At 40.5% G+C, this 18,058-nt stretch overlaps 2 protein-coding genes across 3 annotated transcripts; one reads left to right on the top strand and one right to left on the bottom strand.

Annotated features, from left to right (window-relative positions):
* Nucleotides 1-310: 310 nt before the first annotated feature.
* spg21 (SPG21 abhydrolase domain containing, maspardin) lies at nucleotides 311-4,066 on the bottom strand. The gene is made up of 9 exons (XM_077024878.1): nucleotides 3,931-4,066; nucleotides 3,260-3,324; nucleotides 2,873-3,034; nucleotides 2,231-2,311; nucleotides 1,992-2,137; nucleotides 1,744-1,852; nucleotides 1,202-1,309; nucleotides 951-1,091; nucleotides 311-845 (listed from the first exon to the last, which is right to left on the bottom strand). Exons 2-9 carry the CDS (start codon nucleotides 3,320-3,322, stop codon nucleotides 720-722), a joined length of 936 nt encoding a protein of 311 aa, XP_076880993.1. The 5' UTR covers nucleotides 3,323-3,324; nucleotides 3,931-4,066; the 3' UTR covers nucleotides 311-719.
* Nucleotides 4,067-5,577: 1,511 nt separating this feature from the next.
* clpxa (caseinolytic mitochondrial matrix peptidase chaperone subunit Xa) lies at nucleotides 5,578-17,522 on the top strand. Of its 2 annotated transcripts, XM_077024874.1 has the most exons (14): nucleotides 5,579-6,069; nucleotides 6,637-6,785; nucleotides 6,934-7,045; nucleotides 7,758-7,912; nucleotides 8,251-8,413; nucleotides 10,082-10,123; nucleotides 12,943-13,119; nucleotides 13,228-13,392; nucleotides 13,529-13,617; nucleotides 13,701-13,865; nucleotides 14,100-14,402; nucleotides 14,579-14,671; nucleotides 14,770-14,876; nucleotides 15,783-17,522. In XM_077024874.1, exons 1-14 carry the CDS (start codon nucleotides 6,015-6,017, stop codon nucleotides 15,871-15,873), a joined length of 1,866 nt encoding a protein of 621 aa, XP_076880989.1. In that variant the 5' UTR covers nucleotides 5,579-6,014; the 3' UTR covers nucleotides 15,874-17,522. The 2 variants fall into 2 exon arrangements, with proteins under 2 accessions (XP_076880990.1, XP_076880989.1); XM_077024875.1 differs by lacking the exon at nucleotides 10,082-10,123 and having other exon boundaries at nucleotides 5,578-6,069.
* Nucleotides 17,523-18,058: the final 536 nt, after the last annotated feature.

The raw sequence follows: 18,058 nt of genomic DNA, 5'->3' as shown, positions 1-18,058 counted from the left end.
GATTGTTTTGCTGAATTTATGGGAGAACAGTTAAAGATAAAACAAAGCTAGGTCCATCATTTGTGTATGGCTTGACTTTCCCTTTCCTCTAATAATGAGCATGTGTTCAAACATGGATCTGGAATACAGATAAAACTTGCCCCCTTCTCCCGTGTGACTAGCCTGCAGGAAGTATGGTGATTTTATTTTCAGTGCTCTTTTGTTGGCTAGCTTTGGTCATGTTGAATAATGTTAATAATTGTTTGACCACTGAGCTTGGTCAGAGAAAAAACAAACATATAATAATACATGCTCCAAACTTTCAAATGTATGACATTAGCATGTTATACTTTTACTCAGTGCAAGAATTATAATAACAAAACTTCATGACTTCAAAAGAACAAACATTCCAACCAGTCTGGTTGAATCGAAGACAAGTGCAAATTCTGTCAGATGCAAAGTATTTATATCACATAAGGCAACCAGTTCTAAATAGCATCCAGTGAGATTTGCTCTGATCTAGTATCCAAGCTTATATTATCTACAGTTATAATACTTATCAAAATATTGTTTCTGTAAAGTAAAAAATAGGCTCTTTTAGTCCATTATTTCAATTGATTCCATTATAGAAAATCAAGAGGGTGGCCCTTGTATGTGATGAACCGCAGATACATGTGGAGTAATGGCATGTGACGCTTTTGTAAGGGGCCCAGGGTAGTCTGTGATCCAGCAGGGTCTTCTTATGAATGTTCATCACTCTGACTGCAGGTGTTCAGGGCACTCCTCTGCACTTCGAGTTCCTCTGCACTAACCATAGCCGGACTTATGGCAGCGTACCTCGTACCATGGAATTGTCGAAGATGTATCTACAGAGAACACCACCACAGTAGATTATGGACGGAGAATCTGAAAACCTCTTTAAATCAGCACGTTTTTAAACCAAGAGACCTGAACAAAGGTACTGAACTCACCTGGATATAAAGGTTCACTTCAGCACTTCTGCAAAGGTAGGGGAAGTTTCCGCCAGTTTTGAGATGAGCTCTTCTCGCATTGGGATACAGTTTATACATTTCTTCCTTTGCCTCGTTGGAAAGAGCACTCTGATCAAATACCTACAGGAAAAACAGCATCACATGGGCACGCTGAAGCAAAGCATAAACAGTACTCCACTATCTGTGATGTGTTGGTTAATTAATACAATGTTATATCGAGCAAAACATACATCCATGATGGTGACCGCAACATCCCTTATTTTGTGAGGTTCAACATAGGAGTTTTGGCAGTTCAGGGTGAGCCTAGAAGCCAGTTCACTCTGGTTCAAACTTTCTAGCTGAAAACACACACAGACACACTTTGTTACCTAATCACCAAGGAATGAAACAAACTTGCTCCAGGCACTGTAGAAAACATATCAGTGCTCAAAATGTTAGCTAGCCACCATTTAACACCATGGTATGCTGCATTCTAGATACACTACAGTCAGTACAACACATTTCTGTACATTGTGAAATTTAATGAAATTCAATAATGGGATAAATACACTTGAAATCACATTAATTACACACACAGTTTAGTTGACAAGGAGTCCTTGTCAGATTTGTTTTTGAGCTGAGAAGCTCAAGTCCTTTGCACTGGTGCATCAAATTGAGCGCCAGCTCATTGGTGCACGATTGTCAGAATGAAATCACTGCCACTCACAGCTTACGCTCGGAGATGTATATGACACAAACCAATAAAAAGAATGCATAATTATTAAATACTCACTCTATCAACCATAAAGTCAATTGCATCTGCCATTTTGGGATCAACAGGTCCTTTGGCAAAGTTACCAAGAACAATCTTCTTAAGCATAAAGGCTGGCATAAGCCAAAAGCTGAAAATGAATAATTGAATGTGAGGAAATTTAAGATTTGTCAGGGGAAATCAGTTCTTAAATGAAGAATGTTAAAATATTACAGAATGCAATATATTAAAATAAAACAAAATCCAACATATCAAATGCAAACTCCAACCTGTTTGCTGTCCAGGTTTGGTTAAAAATAGATGTGTCACTGAATGAATTGCACAGGATGAGAGAATGCACCCGAGGTGATTTGTGTGTGACCTCAGCAAATTTCTGAGCCAAAAATCCTCCTAGGGATGCTCCAAATAGATGAACCTAGTGTTAGAAGAGACTGTATTAATATACAGATTGTTACTGTGAATAAAGGTTCCCTCTTAAGACACACAAAATAAAAACCATTTGCTGAACCTTGTCTAGCTGCAAGTGATCTAGAAGTTTCCTAAATCCATCACAGAATTCCAGGAGATCCCAGTAGACAGGATATTGAAGCTGCAGGAAGAATAAGAGGCACATGTTCACGCTGCCTTGAACTTTTACACACACTCACCATCACATCAAAAATGCAAGAGGAACTCGAAAAACATCAGTTCTGACATGTAAATAGATCAGTCACATGTTTCCGGCATACGGGACATTTTCAGTTTTGTAAAGAAGCACACTGCAGACACTATGGTAATTCTTAATAACATTCTATAATATTTAGCTCCACAAAGATATAGTATACATATAATGAAAAGCTCTGCGGAATAAGTCCAGGCTACTTCCTGCATTACTTCCTCTTCCACCTTTTGTCTTCTGATGGTTATGATGAACATGTTCAGGTACTGACAGAACAGTAAAAAGGCAATATTAAATGTACTTTGCAGATAGTTGCCCATATAAACCACCACGAAATGGTGTTCCAGGTTATACAAATTCTAAACACAAAACTAAAAACAGACTGAAATTTGATAAAATCATGTCTGTCTAACTTTCAGAGTGCCTGTGGTGGTTCCAACATAAAACCACACAATTGCAGCTGGCATAATGGTAGTGGATTGGTGGCCTTACCGAAATGACGCGGTAGCCCCAACCAGTGAGAGCCAAAACCTGCTGAAAGAAAACCTCAGCCGTGCCACTCACTGGGGGCAGGAAGATTATTGGACACCTGATGGTCTTTGGTCCGGCATCATACAGTGACCAGACTTTGCTGTCATCATCATCTACAATAATCTAAACACAATAAACAAAGCATAGTCTCACAAAGGCTGCAGCCTAATCAAAGTCACATTCTTGAAGATGAAGGATCACAAGGCTAAAGCATAATACAAATGAGGATACAAATACAGTGAGAAACCATAAAAAGCAATACTTTTTCAGAAACAAATATTAATAACATTCAACAAGCCAAATATATGCAATATAAATAGGTAATATTTTACTCAGAGAGAAGCATACTCTTTTGAGAGGCACTGTGCTTCGAAACCAGTTGTAGTCAGGAGACACTCGTATCTCCTCCATTTCTAGTGAAAACGAAAAAATGTAGATCAGATAAAAACCGATTCGACTACTTGCATTAAATCTAACTATTTTTTTTATATGACAAAAGAATAACAAATAACTAGCTTCGGTAAATTACACACTGTCTCAGCCTCAGTTTAGTCTACTGGAATATGACCAGTATGAACACTTTGTGTGACACTTTGTAGATCTAAAGATCACGCAAACAAAAAAAGCAGCAGGTCAGCTGCGGTAGGGCGACATTAAACGCGGTTAGTTACATAGGATTGCTAACCACTTTTTATTTTAATGGTGCAAAGACAAATAAAGCAGTGAGAGAAAAGCAATGGTTTAGTTAAGGATGTAGCAAAGATCAGTCTGGCTATCTATAACATGTACTGATAGCGGACATATAGTTACCTGGATAAAGATATATCTAGTGAGATCTAACTTAAACCTGTCGATAACAATAACTGTAGTAAGCTAGTCCATCTCAGTTATCTCGGGTGTCTTGGTTTACACATGGCCTAATAAGATAACTAGCTAGCTACCAACCTAGTAACTACACGAATCGGGCTAATAAGCGCCTTAACATCATCCCACCCTCTTAGAGGTTTAATTCACGCTACCTTTTGAAGGTTTTCATCCACGGATTAGCAACATTTTAGATAGCATTCCTTTCGCAGTCATATGACAGTTAGCTACTTCCGTACCCAACAGACGCCAGACTTTGCGCATGCGCAGCGTTTCCTGCGCGCTGTCGTGTCCTTTGAACACGTTAATTCAGACGGACGCGATGTAGTAACTGTTTCATGGTGCCATTCTTTAATCGTACATATTTCAGTTATTAATGCGGACTGTATGTGATCGTTGGATCCGATTGGCTATATATAGGTAATACACACTATAAAGCAGTAAGATCCCTGCTTTAGCTGTTTAACCAGATATGTAATTGAATTGAATTTCATATTTACGCACTGGGACATTTCGTTGGCAGCGTAGTTTATTTATTTTGTTTATTTATTCGTTTATTTGACAGTGACAGTGTACATTAATTAACATGACTGTAAAATGTATTAGAATTAGCCTAAAGGCTTTTTTCGTAGTCCCTGGACAGATCTAAAAATTGTCTACCTAAAAACCAACAATAAGAGTTTACAATGAACAACACAAATATAAAAGAGCAATAAAATAGATATAACACAGTGTTTAAGTTAGTTATGATACAAGCAAAGCAAAACAAAACAACAAAAAAATTATACTACAATATACTACATAGTTTAAAAGAAAACTTTCAATAACATAAAACGAGTGCAACATAAAAAGCAACATACATAAAGCAGAACGAGACAACACGCACAAAACACAAATCCGTAATACAGAAGCCTAAAACTTGCTGAATATGTGTACGTAATTGAATTCATTATGGACATTGAATATCGCGTGTCATATGGAAGAAGGAATAATGTAATGCAGCTGATAGTGGCAGAGCAGGAGGATAGCCTGATCCGTGTTCAGAACTCAGCCGCACTTCTTGGCTAGCTTGGTTTATAAATGCTATATAGGCTTAAGTTACAAATCATTGAAAACATAAAACAGGCTCTATAAAGGTATTGTAAAACATTTCCATTAAGGTTTTTATCTATGATAAAGAACCTCCTCGGACAAGACATACACTGAGAATCAATCTGCGGTACAAACGACTATTTATTCAGCTGTACTTAGAGTTTAACCCACAGAACTTCCATTTCTTTGATAACCTTTGGCCCTTTGTCTTTAGATAACGGGTGCAAAAATGACATAACGTCCAATTTCGTGATGTGTGTATAACTATCCGTAATGCGTCTTTTATTTCAAGTTTCTGATATTTACCTCAGAGGTTTTAATGCATGTTATATTCGATGGTTATAGATTTAAGCATTATATCCTGACATGAAAATATTGGACTTTCTCTAGAGGTTGTAATCAAACCTGTATAGTAATAAATAATATAATAACAAATATATAATAAATATAATAATAAAGTAATACAGTAATAAAAAACTAATTACTTTGAAAAACATACAAACTATTAATAGTTTTATTTAGTATGATACGAGCTTACTGGGCAACATTATTTGTGTGTGTGTGTGTGTGTGTATAATATCCCCCCAAGAAGAAAAGCCGACGTGACTAGAGATTTACATTGTCTAACAACAGGACTGTTTACATTCTCACGCTAGAACAAAAATAACGTCGCTGTCCCTTTAAGAACTTTACGCTATAACCCAACAGCGCTGCGACGGGCCACCGCTCCTCACCCCACCACCCTCTTCACTTCAGCTAGGCTAACACCACATTGCTAGTCGGCTCGACTTCCAGCTAGGTTAGCTCGCTAGCTAAGCTTTGCTTTGTCACTAGAATCCGATAGCTAGCTATCCGGTTTAATTCACCATTGACAGGTCTTAGGTTGGCCTCCGATATCCCTTCGCGACGGCGGACTTTCTACATTTCGAGCAGCCGGACGTTTCAACGTCTCGTTTATGTTGAACGCCAGTGTTGGTTGTCTGGCGAGAAAGCGAGCGAGTTGAATGACATGTTTTTACAGCGGGCTGGCTGGCGTTTTAGTATCGGCGTAACCTTCGCGTAGCCTAGCCGCTTCCCTCTACCCCGCTGTATACGCGAGACATAGCAGGGTTAGCTAACCTAGCTGGGTTAGGTAGGCCACGGAGACATGTCCTGTACATGCACACGGGCGGCGAGACTGTTCGTAAACTCAACGCACAAAGGTGAGACCCGCCTCGGCGGGACCAGTATGTCTTCTCTCGGTGTCGGTGTATTTTGGGGGAGCTTAACAAAGTTACTCGGCTCAGCAGCGTGAAACTAGCTTAGCACAAGTTGGCTAAATCTGCGTTCAACACGGCTGGGTTGCTGATATCTCAACGGAAATCGTGGTTACTCTGGTCGGGCACGTACGCCGTTTAAAATGTGTAATTAAACGTGTTTGCTGTGCTGTGGTGCGGTGTTGGCTGACTGGATGACCAGATTACATCGCTCCACAGTCGCCAGTCCGTTTGACAAACCCTCAAGTTAACTAAGCAGCTATTATAGATGATGCTGATGTTCTGGCCAACAGACTTTGTGCTTTCAGTTGAACCATAATCTATGTCTTAATGTTTTATCTACAGTTTGTAGCTAGATAACTACAGGTTATAGCGCCTTTCTAATCTATTTTCTAAACTTGACCACAGCTAGCTGTTTTGCCTACCTACACGAAACGGAGGCATTCAAAAAAAGGTATCTTGTTTTGGTCTTGTTTAGACGTTGAACCTGGTGTAAACATCTTTCTTGCACAGGAGTCTCTGGATCGAGGGTACAGTTCTACTCTCAGGTCGGACTACGAGTCCGTGAAGTCCGTCTGACACGTACCGTCCCTGCCAGATCCTTCTCGGAGACGTCGGTGTATTATGCATCTAAGGATGGGATGAAAGATGGAGATGGAAAGGTACCTTTCAAACTTTGTTTTAAGGTTCTCGTCTCCTGCGATTATTCTTTGACACTGTTCTGAACCAACTTTGTGTTCAATGTTGATTTTGATTTGTCTGTAAACAATGAGGCACCAATGTACACTTCATATATTTTGTCCTTCTAAGAAATCGGCGAGTGAAGGAAGTGGTAAAAAATCCAGCGGTTCAGGGAAAGGTGGGAGTCAGCTTCGCTGCCCCAAATGTGGCGATCCCTGCACACACGTGGAAACATTTGTCTGTGAGTATTGTATTGTATTTGTTTGAGCTATGGTACTTCTTATTTAGTTGCTACAGTTTTATCAAGGTTTTCCTCAGTACCTCCTTGTCGACTGGCCTTCTGTCTCAATGTGTGATGTCTGGCAATACACCGGACAGCCTGCTTTGACGCTAATAATAAACCACTTACATAAATACTGACTGCTTTTCCCAGTAATGGTATTCATGTAGTTATTAGTCAAATTTTTAGTCCAGATGCAGTTCAGCACTATTTCACTTTTCTTGAACTGGGATTTATGGGATTATCCATGATTGTATTGGATACCCATGGCAGTCTGTAGGCCATTGTAATACAAAAAAACTATGAAGCTTTATGTCATAGTAAGAAGTTTGACTTTGTAGTCCCGTTGTTTATCTAGAAATATAAATGCTATTCTGTTAAAAGGAAGACTGTGTACCATTCTGATTTTTAAAATGTTGTCTTAAACATATGGTACTGTAACTCTTGTTAAATAAGATAATTAGATCAGAAAAATACCATATCTCCTTTTAGGAGCCATTTGTGCAGAATGTCCAAATTATTTATACGCGCTTGGCATGAAATTTGTTACCCATACACAATATGATGTGTTCTCCCATTATTGCATGGTTGGCTTCCAGCATGATTTAAATGTTTGTAACCTCTAAATCAGTCTTGATGACGTATGATGTGTGTATCTCTCTCTCTCTGGCAGCCTCAACTAGATTTGTCAAATGTGAAAAGTGCCATCACTTTTTCGTGGTGCTGTCAGAAACAGACACTAAGAAGAGTCTGAGTAAAGATCCAGAGTCAGCTGCTGAAGCTGTGAAGCTGGCCTTCCAACAGAAACCACCACCACCTCCCAAGAAGGTCTGAGGTCTCATACTGAACTCATAGGGCTTCATACACGTTTCATACTACTATCTTCCTCAGAGCTGACACTTCCACTTTGTGATTGGAGTACAGACAAAAATAGTGATGTGACTTTCAGCAATTGAATGTTTGTCAGCTGCTTTTTGCATGTTGCCTTTCCTTAGTGTTGACTAGTTATTCCCTTATAGGAAATAATAACATTAATAGGTTATTATCCTATTACATTTTATTTGTTTGGAGATTTCTAGATCATTGTATTGTTTAGTTTTATTGCTGTGACTGCATAATTGAAGGCCCATTTATGTATGCGTCATTGTCTTCATCTTTGTTATTAGATCTACGCCTACCTTGATAAATATGTTGTGGGCCAGGATCATGCGAAGAAAGTGCTCTCGGTGGCTGTGTACAACCACTACAAGCGCATTTATAACAACATGCCAGCAGGATCTAGGCAGCAACAGGTGGAGGTTGAGAAACAAGCATCCCTGACACCCAGAGGTTTGTACCATACCATTTTGATGCAATGGCAAAAAGTCTGTGATTGGCCATAAAGTAGAGGTTGACTGATGTAGGTACTTTAGTATCCTATACTGATATTTAGAGAGCGGATTGATCAATGGGTGATGTGTAATTGCAATTTTTTAAATTTTTTGCAATTGATTAAATAGGTATTAGAATTACTATTGAAACTTAAATTAATATTTATTTAGCTATAATTAGTGTTTTCTTAATTATTGTGTGCACTGTCTCTGCACTGTCTGCAGTGCATTTTAAATGAAAAATAATTCACTTCTTAAGAAAAAAACACATGATTTGTTAAAAATAGATATCAATGTCTCTGTTTCTGAGAGATGAATGAAAATTTGTAAGTCTTCATAAATAATGTTATTGAACACAATAACCTCCAGGTGCATCTATGTTTTTGTTGTCCGCGAACATTTATTTAACACTAATGTAGGCATTTTTTGATTACTGGACTTGTTGGCTCAGGCATTGGCCGATGCAGATGACCTCGAAATGGCATTCACTTGCCCAATTAACCACTACTATAAATTGTTGCATGTCTCTGCGATTTGTGAACATTGGAAGCCATTGTTGCTTTTAACATAGGTGGATAGTTCATGTTAATATCATATAGGTGAAATTATGTTCCATCACTAATTAGCAGGATGTTCCATCACTAATTACATGGCAGGATTTTTTATTTAGCTATTGAACTGTGTACTTTTGGAGGTAAATGATGGTCAGATAAACCACGTCATGTTGGACCAGATATTGCTTGTGCTTCGTAATTGGTTAGGAGCCGGAGAGGTTTACCCAGCAGTGTTGTTCTAATATTGGGTAGTGAAGCGTGGCAAACAGCAGTGATACAGTTCCCATATGCATATCAGAACTCCATTGGTATGGCCTGAAATTAACCAGCCGATTTTCAGAGGTTACATTTTATGCACTTTTATGACCAGTACAATAAGAAACATGACCAGTACAATAAGCAGGCTAGCTAGTTTCATAGACTGAAGGCCACCAATCATCATCCCTGCTCCTAGATATCAGGACATTTTTTTAAAAGAAAGTTTAGATGGAACCCAGTTTGAACACTCCATGTACAACTAATTAAAGAGTTAAAGTCAAAGTCAAATTCATTTATATGGTGGTTTTTACAACACATGTTGTCACAAAGCAGCTTTACAATCATATGGGTCCAGATTGCTAATGAGCAAGCCAAAGGCGACAGTGGCAAGGAAGAACTCCATATGATGGTGGGGATTAGGAAGAAACCTTGGGAGGACAAAGTTAAGAAGACGTACTTTTTCTGAATCGGCAATGTTAAGAGTTGGGTTGGAATTTCATGTCCAGATAGGAAGATCCAGAAGGATGGCTAGAGATCCATGATTTATCTAGGCTGTCCTATGTAAAGATCAATGCAACATGTTACATCTCTTCTCTGATAACCTCTCTCCAGACTGCATGCGTTGCATTTCTGCACGATGCTTTATGTGACTCATGTCGACCATACAGGAGCCTTAGGTTGACTATGATTTGGCATTTGTACAATTCCAAAAAGAAAAATCAACCTTTACTGCAAAAGCAAACTATAAATTGATCAGAACAATGTGTTGTGCATTTAATGGTAGTGATGTTATTGTAAATCTGCTTTTTCTGTAGAACTAGAGCTAAGACGTCGGGAGGATGAGTACAGATTCACAAGTAAGTGTTTTGTCAATGGCAAGAACATTCCTGCATTTTCCCCATGTTTCACATCCAGACCTGCAGGCAAAGCAAATCTCCCTCTCTTTCCATTCTTTTAATTTGGTTTCATTCATGAATTGCTTTGTTGTACAAATGCCAAAGCTCTCTTCATATGTGGCTGTCTGGCATGCTCTTGTGTGTATGCGGAGGTGTGGCATTCTCTGCAGTTACAATAATTAAAACAAACGTACGAGACTAATAATCTTACGGACCGTTAGAGTTAGAATGTTCCCATGAACCTGCTTTGACTCCCAGCTCATGAAGCATTAGCTGTGTTATGCAACCCTCCACCAACGTCAGTGTAAAGGATATGTTCTTCTAAAGGAATACTGGGAGGTTCCAAAGGGTTTTGTTGCACATGTGACTGTCAGTTCTGTACACTGCTGATTCATTGGGTCCTCATGCAGACAGGCTGTGGAAATACACTTCTTTTCAGTGCTACACTCTGTAGAGGACACAAGACAAACATGGTTTATCCAGTTACACCCTGGATTTTAGTCATGTGAGGACTTATTTTAATGTCCTATTTTCTTACTTGTGACGTTTGGGGGAAGTTCTCTAATTTAGCGAGACATTTTTCAAGAAACTTACGATACATCTCTTGATTAATTGTATTGTTTGTTTTTGTTTTGCCAAGATGTCATTCTGTTAATGTTCCTCCTCTTGCCACTCATTTGCCCCGTTCTGTTGTTGTATGCATTAGTAGCTCTTCTTTCCATGGGAAATCCCTTTAAATCGTCTCTCTTTCTCTCTCTCTCTCTCTTTCTCTCTCTTTCTCTCTCTTTCTCTCTCTTTCTCTCTCTCTCTCTCTCTCTCTCTCTCTCTCTCTCTCTCTCTCTCTCTCTCTCTCTCTCTCTCTCTCTCTCTCTCTCACAATGCCAGTCAGTATTCAGCCCCCTTTGAAAGATGACAGTTACAGCAGCTTTTGTCCTCTTGGCAGTAAACTCTACAGGCCAGGGTGTTTAATCTACCCAAACATTTCTAATCTACAGGGCCAAACATGATCTAGGTTAAGGGTCACAATGCACTGAAGGGCCTGAATTTCCCTCATTGTATTGAAATACATTCTACTACTAATACTATTACTTTTCTTAATAATAATAATCTTGTATTTAGTATATAAATGTATAATGAACACAATAATAAGTCTTAATCATAGTTTACAGAGTGCCTTTGTAAAGAGAATGAAATGATTAGAGTAGCTTATTACATCTTGAGATGTATAATTTCAGGATGCTTTTTTTCCTATGTTGAAATTAGACAATTTACAACATTCATTAAAGGAGAAGGGAAATGGCATATACTTTTTCAGATATACACAGAGAAACATTAAATGAATTAATTGTTTAAAACTTTAATTTGAGTAAGTTAATAAATGGAGTAATAAGCAGCAGCACTGATAACTGAAGTGCTCAGTTAAGAGGTTATCGGAAGTGGAAAGGTGCTTGATGGGATACCTCAAAGCTTTTTACACAGGCCTCTCGTAATCCATGAAAGGATAATAGTCTTCTCTTAGTCTTAATCCCTGAGAGGAGGCAGAACAGCTTACTTGTTGCCTCTTTGAAACTGGATCAACCACACTCAGCTGTAGCAACACTGCCTTCCCTCAATCCCTGAGAGGATGGTAGTCGTCTCTCAGCCCTTAGAGGATATCAGAACCTCACAGTCATGAACAGCTAAAGTAGTAGTCTTCTCTCAATCCCTGAGAGGGTGTCTGCCTTTACTCAGTCCATGAGAAGAGGCATAGCAGCTTAAATAACTTATGGAGTAGAACAATCCCAACTTTCTTCCTGTAAATTGTTTGAAAAAAGCTGTCAAGGGCCATCAGGTTGTCTGGGATAGATCTCCAGATTTTTCAATGGAACCTGAAGGCTGCCTCAATACTCCGTGTTGGTGGGAGCCACCAGTATGTTTTTGTCAGCTGATCTGAGGGAGCGTGCCTTGCGATCATACTGCTGTGTATAGGGGCAAGACTGTGTAAGCAGTAGTATTTTACAGTCAGTTCTACATGACACGGGTAGCCACTGCAGCTCTTCAAAGATGGACGTAATATGACCTCTCAGCTTTGAGTGTGCTAGTACTCTGGCTGCTATGTTTGGAACTTTCTGTATGCTTGTAGTGTTCGTAAGAAGACTTGCGGCACATTATAATGGTCCCGTCATGAAGATGCATTCAATAGTTGCGTTCAGTACTTTTCCACTATCAGTTGTTGTGAGCATGCTCCTGACCTTGGCAATGTTGCAAAGATGACAGGAAGCTTTTCTGGGGATGTCTAAATACTGTTCCTACAATTGAGGTCATAGCTGAGTATGACACCCAGGTTTTAGATCTGATGTTGGGCCTTGATGGAGACTACAGACAAATTTCTGCATCAGTGCACTCATCATTCCTGACGATGGTACGTCTCCTTTTGTTGTTGTTGAGTTGCAGGAAATTTATACCCATCAAATAGAAGGCTACCTTTGTACCGATGTAATTGAAGACCTCTGTAATGTTGAACTGAAGGGTACTCTTGGTGGTGATTCACCATTTGAAAGTCCTTTTTAGTTTGGATTTTGGACTAATCTCAAGCATAGCTTTGTGAAACGAGACTCTACTCAAGGACATTTTTATTACAAAGTGTGCTTACAGGCCTTCACACAAGGTCAGAAAAATGCATCATGGTCAGCTGATGTTTTTTTTTTTTTATCATTTATTCTCATCCTCAGTGTTATTTGATGAAGATCCTACATTAATCCACCCTGCCTGGTGTTTCATTCATTTTGCCACCATTGCAGAGCTGCTGCAGATCGCTGGGATCAGTCCCCATGGCAACGCCCTGGGAGCCTCCATGCAGCAGCAGGTGAACCAGCAGGCTCCTCAGGAGCGGAGAGGTGGGGAGGTGCTGGACTCCACCCACACCGAGATCAAGCTGGAGAAGAGCAACATCGTCCTGCTGGGCCCCACCGGCTCTGGTCAGACTCGCATTGCCTTTGTTGTACTTTTTGCGACTTTTTTTTCCCCCCTAAACTGATTTCCAGGCGTAAGGTGAAACGGAAAAGCTGAATGTGTTTGCGTTGCAGGCAAAACGCTCCTGGCCCAGACTCTGGCTAAATGCCTAGACGTCCCCTTCGCAATCTGTGACTGCACCACTCTCACGCAGGCCGGCTACGTGGGGGAGGACATCGAGTCGGTCATCGCCAAACTGCTGCAGGACGCCAACTACGTCATCGAGAAAGCTCAGCAAGGTAAAGGAGGAATTCTTCAATCTCTTACTGCGTTTCCCGAGGACGCAGGTCTCTGTTGTTGAACCGTGAGGAGATCTTGTAAGATGTAATGGGCGTGTTCTGTAGCGGACAGTTCTGTTTATTGTTTCACTCACAGGTATTGTTTTCTTGGATGAAGTGGACAAAATTGGCAGTGTGCCTGGAATCCACCAGCTGAGAGATGTGGGTGGAGAGGGAGTACAGCAGGTCAGTAATCTGGAAAACAGGAATAAAGGGAATGACGTTTCTGGCTATTCTGTGGTACAACTGTGTTTTCTGCTCGGTCGTAGGGCTTGCTTAAACTCCTGGAAGGGACAATTGTAAATGTTCCTGAGAAAAACACCAGGAAGTTGAGAGGGGAGACTGTACAAGTTGATACTACGAACATTTTGTTTGTAGCGTCTGGTGCTTTTAATGGACTGGACCGTATAATCAGCAGAAGAAAGAACGAAAAGGTTTGTGCCTTAAAGTCAGATGAGACTTCTTTTTTTCTTCATCATCTTTAACTGATTGTTTTGACTGCAGTGTTCTCCCCCTCAGTGTCCACTTGTACTTAAGTAAGGTTACTGGTAATTTGGCCCATTAGGCCGTATCTTTGCAGTGGTCAAAATTACCTCTTATTCTCCAAAAGAATAAAAGTTATTTTCCCCCTGTAAATCTTATGGCGTCTCTCATGTCAACTCTGTTAGTATCTGGGTTTCGGCGCACCGTCCAACCTCGGGAAAGGCCGGCGGGCTGCAGCCGCAGCTGACGTAGCCAACATTACAGGAGGGGAGGTGGACGCCGTGGCCGAGATCGAGGAGAAGGACCGGCTCCTGAAGCACGTGGAGGCGCGGGACCTCATAGAGTTTGGTATGATCCCCGAGTTCGTGGGCCGCCTGCCCGTGGTGGTGCCGCTGCACAGCCTGGACCAGGACACGCTCGTCCGCATCCTCACCGAGCCCCGCAATGCAGTGGTGCCCCAGTACCAGGCCCTCTTCAGCATGGACAAGGTGGGAAACGCTGGAGACACACACACACACACACGCAGACATCAGAAAGTGATTTTCATTGCAAACATATTGCCTACTACAGAATTAGCCTGTTGATTTAAAGAACAAAAAGGTATACAGTGGATTTCTAGGTGTTTTCTACCCTCCTTTTTGCTGATCTTTGTTCGGCCTTTCAGTGTGACCTTACTGTGACCCCTGACGCCTTGCGGGCCATTGCCAGAATGGCGCTTGAACGAAAGACGGGCGCCCGAGGGCTTCGATCAATAATGGTGAGCGCTCGCATCTACAGCAGCACCCTTGTTCCCATCCTCGCTGCCGGCCTTGGGCAGCAGACGATGATCATGCTGATGCTGTCGAATTCTGACAGGAGAAACTGCTGCTGGATCCCATGTTTGAAGTACCGCACTCGGACATTGTAGCTGTGGAGATTAGCCAGGATGTGGTGCATGGGAAAGCAGCACCTCAGTATATCAGGTGAGGTCACACCTCAGTATGTCGGGTGAGGTCACGCCTCAGTATGTCGGGTGAGGTCACGCCTCAGTATGTCGGGTGAGGTCACGCCTCAGTATGTCGGGTGAGGTCACGCCACAGTATGTCGGGTGAGGTCACGCCACAGTATGTCGGGTGAGGTCACGCCACAGTATGTCGGGTGAGGTCACGCCACAGTATGTCGGGTGAGGTCACGCCACAGTATGTCGGGTGAGGTCACGCCACAGTATGTCGGGTGAGGTCACGCCACAGTATGTCGGGTGAGGTCACGCCACAGTATGTCGGGTGAGGTCACGCCACAGTATGTCGGGTGAGGTCACGCCACAGTATGTCGGGTGAGGTCACGCCACAGTATGTCGGGTGAGGTCACGCCACAGTATGTCGGGTGAGGTCACGCCTCAGTATGTCGGGTGAGGTCACGCCTCAGTATGTCGGGTGAGGTCACGCCTCAGTATGTCGGGTGAGGTCACACCTCAGTATGTCGGGTGATGACAGCAGAAGTTCTGCCTAATCGTAGCCACCATGTTTGCCAGACGTTCAGGCCCTTTCTACGGAAGCTTCCTTTCCTAATAGCTTTTTCTATGTCATGCTGTTTAAGGAAGTAAGAAGTCTTCACATTTAATTCTGTGATCATATTACCCAGGACACTATATTTTGAACTGCCAGAATGTTGTCTGACTCTGTGAGCTAATTGTAGATCGGCTATATCCATAGAGAGTATTTTGGTATTATCACTTGTTCTACAGCCCCAGATTAAACTTAACAATGTAATTATCACACCTTTGGGTTTTGGGTTTCGTTTATTTATTTAAAGCGTTTAATTCATTTTACCATTCAGTAAAGGTTTAGATATAATGTGTGTGTGTGTGCGTGCGTGTGTGTGTGTTGCAGAGCACCAGCTAAAGATACAGCAGAGGAGGAGTATGACTCTGGAATAGAAGAAGAAAACTGGACCAGGCAGGTTGACGCAGCCAAGAATTAATACTGCTTACGTGAACCGCTCTCATTTCAGCTCTGAACGAGCATATTATTTCAGTCCAATAAGTGTTTCTTCAACATGCTAGTACTTTCAAGGACCCATGTTAACATAAAAATTATGAAACCCTAAATTATGTTTAAATGACAGTCTCTAGGCTGTAAATTTGTGAGGTGTGTTCTATATCCTCAGTTTTCTTAAAGAAAAATTTAGAAATATGTGTTTAAACCAAATCTACTATATGAACTATGCCTCCTCCCAGTGAATGACTGTTAATATTAAATGTAAACAACAAAGAATTACTTATTAAATGACAAGGTATTTGATTTTTTATGAGCTCTTCAGGTGTTTTTTTTTTTTAACTCAGCAGATCAGAAGAGGTCACTAATTTCTTATTATTATTATAAACTTGCACAAGTCATTATCATATTAATGTAATTAGATATGCTGTTACACTGCTCATAATGTCAAACCCTTTTAGGTACTAAAATTAGGTTTTAACTTTTTTTTTTTTTTTTTATAAAGCTTTTAGTCGTCAGTGAAACACACTTCAAGGGAATCTCCATTATTGTTTGTATTGTGGTACACCAGATGGCATTCTTATCAAAACTACTTTATAATGAGTTGTTAGAGCTCTTCATGTCAGTATCCATTACTGTCTATATTACACCTTAAGATGCAGTGTTTTGTGCATGGGCGTACCTTTAAATAGACTGATTTAGGATGGACTTCTCCAGCCTAAAGCTGATTCTCCAGTCCTTGAAGACCTGAATTAGCAATGTCTTACTGCCATTCTGCTTCTGACGGTTCCACAATTTGCATTTCTGAACATCTCTAACAAACACCCTGTGTAATACAGGGGTAGTGGTTCACGCTGTTGCCCAGGCTGATAAATTTTTAAAGGGCCATGCTTGAGAAATGTGTACATATGGAAGCAGGCTTTGTAAAGACCAGAAAGGTTAACACAATCTTGCCTTTCAACTGGGAATCCATCAAATAAATCCTGGCATTAGTTTGTGTGATTTACTGAGTAAAACGGTAGCTTGTCTGAATTACATGCAAAATTGTGATGTGCATTAGTAATTGACAGACCTTTAAAGAGTTTCAGCTCTTTCCCCAAGAATTACCGTGGCCTAGGATCATCTGTCCCTATCCATATTAAACTATGTAAAATAGCATATAATTCTGTAAATTTCCCAAACAGCAACTTTTCATATAAAAGTTTGGTTTAATAGTGTTTAACATCCCGAATTTTAGATGGGTGCTTTTGGTTTTTATTTTCCACAAGTTAAATAAAATCAATGTTTAATTAGAGAAGTTAACAGGTTGAGAGTTTACGTAAAAAAGTAATCTCACGTCAGCGGTCCTGCTCTCAAATGCATTGCTTGATCTTTGACCTCTCCAATCTTTTCTAGGCTTGTAAAATTTTCTGATTAATAAAAACTGTCCTTCACTTTCTAATTGCCTCTGGATGAATTTCTCCCTTATTGCGTTACTAATTTTGCGTTGCATTTTGTGGGTCTGTGTAAATGTGTCATTATAGCTGGAGTAAATACACCAGGCAGTAGCCTAACGTATCTTACCATGTTCCCCAACACGCACTACCCTCTACCCTCAACCATTTCTGTACATTAAAGATAATGCCACTGTTTTAACAGTTGTCTATGGAATTCATGTTAACGTTGGGTGTGGTGTTTGGGAAGGCTTTGGTCTGTGTGTGTATATATGAAAATGTCTGAACCACAAATTCATCTTCCCAATCTTGAACAGGACAGCTTATCTTGTTTGACCTGTTTTAGGAGGATAAAGTGATTCTACAAAGATTTATGAAATATTTGTTTAAAACAACTGCAGAGTGACTATCTGGAGTTTCATCAATACCAAATACGTTTATTTGTTTATTTAGAAGACCAAGACTATTTTTTTCTGTGAGCAGTGAGTGTGCCTCTAGCTCCCAGTTTGAAGTCTATCCTATTTTGTTTAAACCGCCGATTGTGTCGTTACATTATACTAACACATTTTGCTTTCTCAGTTGCAGACTAAACGTTTTTCTTTTTAATAGCATTAAACAAAATAAATACATTTCTGAGTTAGGCACAGTGTCTGCTGCGTCCGTCTGTAAAGGAGAGGAGGACAACTTATGATACAAGGCCTAGAAATGTCTTAAGCTTGTACCTAGGAACCAACGATC

This window comes from Brachyhypopomus gauderio, chromosome 12 (assembly GCF_052324685.1).
Source record: "Brachyhypopomus gauderio isolate BG-103 chromosome 12, BGAUD_0.2, whole genome shotgun sequence".
NCBI classification, from domain to species: domain Eukaryota; kingdom Metazoa; phylum Chordata; class Actinopteri; order Gymnotiformes; family Hypopomidae; genus Brachyhypopomus; species Brachyhypopomus gauderio.
The sequence above is the reverse complement of the archived record's forward strand: the minus strand, read 5'-3'. Positions and strand labels throughout refer to the sequence as shown.

What these genes read in the sequence shown, in the direction of transcription:
- spg21 (XM_077024878.1), bottom strand. Translation starts at nt 3,322, where the DNA reads ATGGAGGAGATACGAGTGTCTCCTGACTACAACTGGTTTCGAAGCACA. An exon ending in ATCACTTGCAGCTAGACAAG is followed by an intron (nt 2,138 to 2,230) that starts GTTCAGCAAATG and finishes TTCTAACACTAG; the next exon opens with GTTCATCTATTTGGAGCATC. An exon ending in TTGCGGTCACCATCATGGAT is followed by an intron (nt 1,092 to 1,201) that starts GTATGTTTTGCT and finishes TTTTTCCTGTAG; the next exon opens with GTATTTGATCAGAGTGCTCT.
- clpxa (XM_077024874.1), top strand. Translation starts at nt 6,015, where the DNA reads ATGTCCTGTACATGCACACGGGCGGCGAGACTGTTCGTAAACTCAACG. An exon ending in TGAAAGATGGAGATGGAAAG is followed by an intron (nt 6,786 to 6,933) that starts GTACCTTTCAAA and finishes TGTCCTTCTAAG; the next exon opens with AAATCGGCGAGTGAAGGAAG. An exon ending in AGCATCCCTGACACCCAGAG is followed by an intron (nt 8,414 to 10,081) that starts GTTTGTACCATA and finishes CTTTTTCTGTAG; the next exon opens with AACTAGAGCTAAGACGTCGG.